Here is an 8,859-nt window from a genome sequence, read left to right as displayed (position 1 = left end):
TGGAAAGAAAAATGAAATGGCGCAAATTCAATCTGGCCAAGAAACTTTCTGATGGAGAAGCATTAGTCAGGAGGAGGCTTCAGGAAAGAGTTCAAAACTGGCTTTACATAGAATCTCAGTCTTGCTTACTTCAGATGCCTCAAGAGAGAAGACCCTGGAAGATCAAAAGAAGGTCAGCTTTTATCCCTGGTGAAGAAGGTACAGAAAAATCAAGCTAACAAAATTTCATCACTTACTTAGGTGGAACAGCCAAAGCTAAGGAGAGTCGGAGACTGAGGTGGATGAGGCTGGAAAGCAGAATACAAATTCTGGTAGGGCTTGGATACCAAGATTGCCTACCAGTGTCCACTGCCAGAAAAAAAAATTCAGAGTTGAGAAGGAAAGAATTCTTCTTGTCGAATCTGAAGATGAGATTCAACCATGACTGATGATACTTTATGGTTGATGAGAAAACCTAGACATTATATTTTCTTCAAAAGCTTATTTTAGACAATTGTTATACATTCGGTGTGCATGTATTTTTTTAAGTAGGAATAGAAATTGTAGCATGAAATGTTAAATATCCCAGATCTTAGAACCACCAGGAGAATCTCTATGAAACAGGAGCATAGGATCTCTGAGCTTTGGTGGACCGAGAAATTTTGACATAGGCAGAAGTTCCCCAAAATACTAAAGTTATTGAAATTTATAAAAGTGACCAAAATAAAAGTCAAAGTTGTTGCCTTAGGATTACCAGATTTTAAAGTGCAAATAATGAATTGGCACCAGAAAGACAGAACATTTTATCAGTATAATGAGGTATAAACTATCTGCCAGGTAGACTCAAAGAGCACCTTGCCACTGGCTTCTCCCTACCTAACCCACTAGCCCCAGCAGAGAACATAAGCCCTGAAGTCATTCAGCTGGACTGCAACCCCATGCTCCTAATTCTCAATGGAAGCTGCTCTGCTTTCCAGATGCCCTCACGTTCTGTAAAATCTCAATAGGAGCTATCCCCATTCTCATCCAGTTTACCTGGTACATCAAATCTATCATATGTTGTTGTTGTTGTTGTTCAGTCGCTAAGTTGTGTCTGACTCTTTGTGACCTCATTAACCTCAAGGAGCCCACCAGGATCCTCTGTCCTCCACTCTCTCCTGAAGTTTGCTCAAATTCATGTCAGTTGAGTCAGTGATGCTATCTAATCATCTCATCCTCTGCCTCCCTCTTCTCCTCTTGCCTTCAATCTTTCCCAGCATCAGGGTCTTTTCCAAGGAGTCAGCTCTTTACAACAGGTGGCCAAAGGATTGGAGCTTCAGCTTCAGCATCAGTCCTTCCAATGAATATTTAGGGTTGATTTCCTTTAGGATGGACTGGTTTGCTTTCCTTGCAATCCAGAAAGCTCAAGTGTCTTATCCAGCACCACAGTCCAAAAGCATCAAATCTACAGGGCAAAATAATTTGCTATTGATTTGGGAATTGTTATATGTCCCCCTCTGCAAGACTTATCATCCATTTTTTCTGGCTTCCAAATATCACTTCGTCTGATGTGCACACAAAACATGCAATCAGTCTATCCTGCCGAGGTTATGTTTTTGCTGCTGACTCTTCCAGAAGTTTAGGATTATTGCCTTTAATCATACTCAGGGCCACAATTTTACATTTTCTTGCAAAATTCTCAAAGCGACTCAAGATTTGCTGTAGCTCCTCTTCTTCGTAAGGCCTTGAGCTCCCTTTGTCCTCAGTGCCAATATTTGCATTCCACTGCCACTCAGTCCCTTGTTACACACTGGTTCAAATCATCTATCTGTAGATTAATTCAAAAGACTCTTGAATCCCAAGATTTTCACTGATATTTATCATTTTTTTCTGTTACCACTACTACCAAGTGAAATCTGCATGAACTTTTAATACATGTCCCACATTGTTGATCTTACATACAGCAGCTGGCCTTGACCGGGGTGTGAGCTGCTAAATGATTCCAAATATACGACAAGGTTATTCTTTGAAAGAAGAATTATTTTTGACATGCCATCATGTTTTTCTAGTGGCCAAGACACAGTAGACAACTTCTCTGTGATAGGACTTGAGATGCGTCCACTTTATTCAGTTTTCTTCACCACTAGGCAAACCACATGACTGGCCGTGGTCCTCACCAGGTGGGTGATGGCAGGGGTCTCAGATAACGGCCCCACAGAAGCCACTGATGTTATGTGACCACAAACCGGACACTTGACCTTTGAGTGACTCATCGGGTCATCTTATGATAACCTTTGGGCCCTGCACTTACGGGTTGGTTGGTTTAATTTTTTTTTTTTTAATTGTTCTTAACACATTAGAATTTACTTAACTGTTTACTGGCCAAATAGTTTGAAATGACAAATCAGTAAGAAAAAAATCTCAAATCAAGAGTTTTTATTGTCTCTTTAAAGGATCACAACTGAGTCCATAGAACCATCTGCTATCTTGTTGTTTCTGCAGCAGGATCGCTGAGATTTTATTCATCAGCCTGCTGAACTGTTCCTTTTTCAGATACATAGATACCATCCAAAAATTTTCTGATATCCTTGTTTTTAACTGTGGTGGCTTGCTGAATCAAAGCAGCTGAATTTGACACAAGTTCAATGTCATTTCCTTCAAGAATCAACTCATCTTTCTGGGCTTGGGATACTGAACAGGCCACCCCTGGCCTCATTCGAACCCTGCGTATATATTTTTCACCCAAAAAATTTCAGATTTCCACAAGAGAACCATTCTCCTGAATAACAACGTTGATGGGGAAGTGGGCATACACCGACCTCATCTTGTAACGGAAGCCCAGTGTAACACCCTTGATCATGTTCTGTACGTGACTACAGATTGTGCAAACAGTGGCCAGTTCCTTTCTGTTTCCCCACCATTTGTCAACACGGAGCCTCTTCTTTTTCTTTCCAAGGAGACTGAGTTCTACATTGATGTGATTGAAGTCCCTCCGCAGGGTGCCTCTGGGGCCCTTCACAATAACTGTCCGTCCCTTCAAGTTAATGTCGACATTTTCTGGGATGTCGACAGTCTGATTGCTGAGAATGGTCTTCATTCTCGCAGTAGATGCGGCAAAAAGGTGGTTGGTTTAATTTTAAACCACAGAGGTGGGACTTCGCTGGTGGTCCAGTGGTTAAGACTCCCCACTTCCAATGCACAGGGTGCAGTTTCGATCCCTGGTAAGATCCCACATGCCCTGCGGTGCAACCAAAAAAACTAAATCAGGGGCATTAAGAGCTCCTTAGTCTAAGCATTACAAAAAACAGAAACGTATAGGAGAAATAAAACCAGAAAGTTGGCTTTTTTATTTAAAAAAAAAAAAAAGAAGAAGAAGGGAACCTTGGATTTTTCAAGGGAAAGAGCAGCTTTAGAGCAAATATTTTGCTACTATATACATATTCCCAGGGGGAGAGGCCTGCCTTTCCTTCCTCATGGAAGGAGAAACTAAGGGAGTAGGTGTTACTGCTGGAAACAGGCAGTTATCTGGGTGAGAATGGTCCTCACTGCCCAGTGACTATGACAAGCCACAGCTCCAAGATGTGGAATAGCCCCCTCTGGTTGATTCTGAAGACTCCCAGCTCTCCTCCTTCCCTGAATCCATGTCACAGAATGTCTGAGAAGCTTCATCCAGAGAGCTCAGCACCAGGACAGTTGTGCAGTTGGCTCATGGCATAAGGCGGCTGACCCTGCAATGCAGCAACCCAGGTCCAGCTCGGACTACACTTGCCAAGCCCAAGCCCTGGTACTGGCTTGTGTCCACGTGGAAGAAGAGGTGCCTTTTCCTCCGCACCAAAGGCACAGTCTGCTCTCCAAGCCATGTGCCCGTAGGCCTGAGGGTGTCAAGAGGCAGCACACGCTGACAGCCACACGAAGATTCAGCACAGGCTAGTGGAAGCTGTGGATGATTGTCCAAAAGTGTGTGTATGTGTGTATACTTGCAAGTGTGTGTGTGCGTGTTATGATGGGGGAAGAGGGGGCTGCCGAAGGGCAACACAACCCAGTCAGGCTCTACACTCTTCTGCATGAAATGAGAGGCACCGCTTCCCTTCCTCAGCTTTTGATCAAGCATCACAGTTGAATGTTCTCTTGGCTCTCAGAGGATATTCAGTCTCCAGTCTCTCCTCTTTCTCTTCTCATAAGCCCCGTCCCATCTGATGACCCCTTCTTTTTCCCTGAGAGGTACCAGTCTCCCCCAATAGAGTAATAAAAGCTTATTCCTTGCTCCGTCCTTGCATATTACAACATCCCAGGCATTTGCTGGATGACAAGGCCTTTGTTAGTTACTGATGGATGGATGCATCATCAATTACTCAAAACTTAAAACAATAAGCATACTTCTTCCTCGTGAGTCCAGAATCTAGGAATGGCTGAGCTAAGTCTCTCATGAATCTGCAATCAAGATGTCAGCCCAGACGGCAGTCATTTGATAAGAGACCGCCAAGCCCACCTGCAGGGCTGCCAGTGGGTCTAAGTTCCTCTCTGGCTGCTGGTTGGAAGCCTCAGTTCCCCATCAGAAAGATCTTTCCATATGGCTGCTGAGAGCATGGCAGCCAGCTTCCCCTGCCCCCAAGCTAGTGATCCAGGAAAGACAAAACCAGGGAAGGCAACAAGTTTCCACTGTACAGTACAGGGAACTATACTCGGTATTCTATGATAAACCACAGTGGAAAAGAACATTTTTAAAAGAATGTACATATGTATAACTGAATCGCTTTGCTATACAGCAGAAATTAACCCAACATTGTAAATCAACTCTACTTCAATAAAATAATTTAAAAAAAAAAAAAAAACAGTGGGTGCCAAGAGTGCCAGAGACAGAAGCTGTAATCTTTTATAACCTGATTTCAGAAGGGACTCATCACTTCTGCTGAACACTGCTGGTCACACAGACCAACCCAGAAACAGTAGAGTGGGGGGTATTCCACAAGGGTGTGACTGATAGGCGTCAGGGACCCTCAGGGACCATCATGAAGGCTGGCTTCTGCAGAAGCAATCCCCTCGTGAGTATCTACTAGCTGTCCAGAGAAGGCAGGGTGCACACACTACCAATGAAATGTTCGTACTAAAAAGCAGGTCCTGTGTTTGTTCTTATCGCACCCAGGGTTTTTCACAGTTTTATTTGCATAACCCCCAGAAAGATTTGCAAAAACAACACACTCCTTCACACATTTTAACGTTGATACTCAAAATTTCATGTTGTAATGTTTCAAGGCTGCAAACAATATAATTTCTAGCATGTTGTAAATTTTGAGATTTAAATAGAACTGTTACATCGTTTTGGGGGGGAAAAAAAAAGAGCTGAAGTTCAAGTTCATTCAGTTTGGCAGACACCCCTGGGGCACAAGCCAGACCCATTGTTCCGCTTGCCTCTTGTGGTTCCCTACTTCATTCAGTCCCTGGCCTGGTTATTGTTGAAATTTTTGCCAGTTCATTGATGCTTTTAAGGAGATTACATTTCTTTTTACCTGGAATTTTAGTTGTTTTCAATGGAAGTGTCATTTGTATGAGACGAGCACTCCAGGTTTCAGGAGTGTGTACCATTTTGTTTTTGAATAGTGGCAATTATAGGATCTCATACCTCTCCTGAAGCCTTTATTCTATTATTTTAAAAATATTTATTTGTATATCTATCTCAGTTTATACACACATGTATATTTTCTTTTTTGCCCTGAACTTTTAAAAGAAAATAAGAAACCTCCTTTACATGTCAATCAAAAGAACAAAAAATAAAGGCAAACAAAAGAAAAAGGAAGGAAAATATCTTAAAGATTTCAAGCTAGAAAATATTTTTTAAAACAAGTTATATAAAGATGAGCCATAAAGGAAATGATTGTTAAATTCAAACACAGTAAAAATCAAGAACTTCAAGTCATTGGAAGACAGCATAAAGAATGAAAAGACCAGGGAAGAGATCTTTGAAACATCAATAACAAGCTAATATCCAGAGTATATAAAGAATTCTGTGAATAAGCAAAAGATAGATATTTCATTTGAAAAATGAGCAAAAGACTTCACAAAAGGGAAGTCTGAAATAAACAGTAAAAAGGAGCTCAACCTCACTGGTCATTAGGGAAATGCATATTAAAACCAGTTTGGCCAAAAGGCTTAAAGTTTGAAAATCTCAGACTTTGGCCATGACCCAGAGTGAAGAAAATCTCTTACATTAGCCATGGAAGTGTCAATAAAAAAACATTTTTCTAAAGTTTCCACTTTAGAAAAAAGACTTGGCAGTACCTACCAAAAGTGTGCGCATACTATACAACCCAGGAATCCTACTGTTGAGTATATGCCTTAGAGAAGTGTGTGCCTGCGTTCTAGAAGCATGTATAAGAATGCTCACAGCAGCACTTGTTTACACAGCTAAAACCCAGAAGTAATCCAAACACACAATAGGATGGCTAAACAAATTGTAATATATTCACACAGCGAAATACCCAAAATCACATACTCTGTTAGGCCATAGATTTAACGTGAATGTGTCTGTCCACTCATCAGTCCCTCACCTGACGAGAACATTCAAACGCCAAAGGGATGCATAATCTGCTTCTCAGGTGACATCGGAGAAACCAATGGTTCTGTTCTGAAACCAATGGTTCACAGTTTTCACGGCCAGTACCTCAAGACAACACGGCTCTTGGTTACAGAACAAACTCTCAAGATGAAGTGGCAAAGATCTCCCATTTTTCTCCCTGTTTCAATCACCAGACATATCAAAGAATGATTCAAGGACGCAGTGATAGGTAGAAAAGAGGACTGCCATTGTTGGTGTCATTTCACAGATGGGGGACATTTAGACATCTTTAGAATTTGAACCATTGAGTCATGATGTCTATGAACTAAGGCAGAAGTCAGAAAACTTGGTCTGTGAGAAGGGCCAGATAGCAAAAACTCTAGGCTTGCTATAATAGATCTCTGTGGTGACTATTCAATTATGTACATGAATGGACCTGACAGGATTCCCAAATAACCACATGTGGATACCAAAAATCTAATTCCATGTCATTTTCTTGTATGTGTCATGAAATAGTATTCTTCTTTCTTTTTTCTGACCCCTCCCGATTAAAATAGCATTTTTCTTTTAATTTTTCAACCATTAAAAAATTTAAAAATCCAATCAACCATACTTCAATTAAAAATATTGATAAAAATTTTGAACAAGTAAAAATAAACAGATAAATAATATATATGTGTATATGTCTATATTTGTTGTTGTTGTTGCTCAATTGCTAAGTTGTGTTCACCTCTTTGGAACCCCATGGACTGCAGCACTTCAGGCTTCTGTATCCCCTACTATCTCCAGAATTTGCTCAAATTCATGTCCATTGAGCTGGTGTATATATAAATGTATATATATATGGATCTATCTTAGCCCACAGGCTGTACAAAAACAGGTAATGGGATGGATTTACCCACAGATCTTAGTATGCTGACCAAACAACTATGTGAACTTTCCAGCTGCCTTCAGTATCAAAGCAAGGTAGGTCTTGGCCAGTTGTTCCATAGCCAAATATGCTAGAAGAGAATCTATTAAACTCCAAACCATCTTGCCTAGCTAACACGTGATGCCTTTAACCCTTTAAGTAGTGGAAGCAAGATATGTAAACATTGGGGCAACAGAGAACAAGAACAGAGAGCAAAGGTTGGAATCCAGGCTCCACTGCTAATGGGCTGTGTGACCTTGGCCATAACAACTTAAACCCCTTTCCTCATCTATAAAAATGGAAATAATAACACATGCAGAGTCATCTGTTATGTGCAGTTATGTATTCTTCTACCCTTGAACTTCAAAACCTATTCTTTCCAACATTAACTACATCCTGCTTTGTTTCCTGTCCCCAATTCAAGTTCCACTCATGCAAACACTTGTGAGAATTCACCAGGTCCACATTCTTCGATATCCTTGGCTCTCCAGCTACAGGTCTTGAAAGGTCGCCTCCCATTTTGGGCATAACTGTGTTGTTCTGTTTGCTCTAAATCATAGCAACTGGAGAGAATGCAAATTGGAACACGGTTTGGCAATATGTATCAGGTACCTTCAAACCCTCTCAAAGGTGTTTTCATCCAGTATTTCCATTTCAGAGAATCTATCCTAAGGGAACAATCTGAAACACAAACCAAAACTAATGAGCAAAGAGGACCATCAAGGCATAAGTCATAACAACAACAGTAAAAGGATTTTGAAAATTTTTCCCATGTTGGGGGGGGGGGGTGGGTAAGAAATATATTTTTAACTCTTTATATGTTAAAATGATTATGTATAATATATACTATGTATATTACATGATGTATGTAATTTCATGCATATGAGACCACCTAAAGCATCAGTCAATCTTATTTTAATACTAATTTAGAGCTATCTGGAGCCCCAGTATGATAAGTTTCCAGTATAATCACGGGCTCCATGGACCCTATCTCATTATATATATTGGAAAGCCAGTCTAACTCATGGTGAATCACTCTGTGATACAAGAATTTGATTTGTATCAAGAGTGCCTTGTTATAAATTAAAATATTCCTCTCAAATATTACTTGACCACCTCATCCATAAAGGATAGAGCCTCAGATTTTGTTCCACTGTTCTCACATCATTAGAATATGACACCACGCCAACCACTTGGCTTCTCTAAGAAGCTTGCCATCTCCCCACATACTCCTGGGAATGAGGGCCACTAGCCAGGATTTAATCATATAACCTCAAACCACACTTGAAAGTTCACTCAACACAATGCATATCTGTGTCAGAGCATAAACAACTTTTGGTCTAAGAATCCAAAGTGATAGAGCTAGGCTGAACTGAGATGGGGAAGCCTGCAGTGGAGTAGGTTTGGAGAGGTGACAATTTGGAATTCAGCGTCAGCC

The 8,859-nt window shown here is 40.8% G+C and overlaps 1 protein-coding gene across 1 annotated transcript; it reads right to left on the bottom strand.

Annotated features, from left to right (window-relative positions):
• Positions 1-2,696: 2,696 nt before the first annotated feature.
• Positions 2,697-3,069, bottom strand: LOC128058458 (60S ribosomal protein L9-like). Its single transcript, XM_052650939.1, has one exon. It carries the CDS (start codon positions 3,053-3,055, stop codon positions 2,711-2,713), a length of 345 nt encoding a protein of 114 aa, XP_052506899.1. The 5' UTR covers positions 3,056-3,069; the 3' UTR covers positions 2,697-2,710.
• Between the last annotated feature and the right edge of the window lie 5,790 nt (positions 3,070-8,859).

Source organism: Budorcas taxicolor, chromosome 13 (genome assembly GCF_023091745.1).
Source record: "Budorcas taxicolor isolate Tak-1 chromosome 13, Takin1.1, whole genome shotgun sequence".
NCBI lineage: Eukaryota > Metazoa > Chordata > Mammalia > Artiodactyla > Bovidae > Budorcas > Budorcas taxicolor.
The sequence above is the reverse complement of the archived record's forward strand: the minus strand, read 5'-3'. Positions and strand labels throughout refer to the sequence as shown.

Bases quoted from the DNA above. Each gene is read 5' to 3' on its own strand.
- LOC128058458 (XM_052650939.1), bottom strand. From the start codon at position 3,055: ATGAAGACCATTCTCAGCAATCAGACTGTCGACATCCCAGAAAATGTC.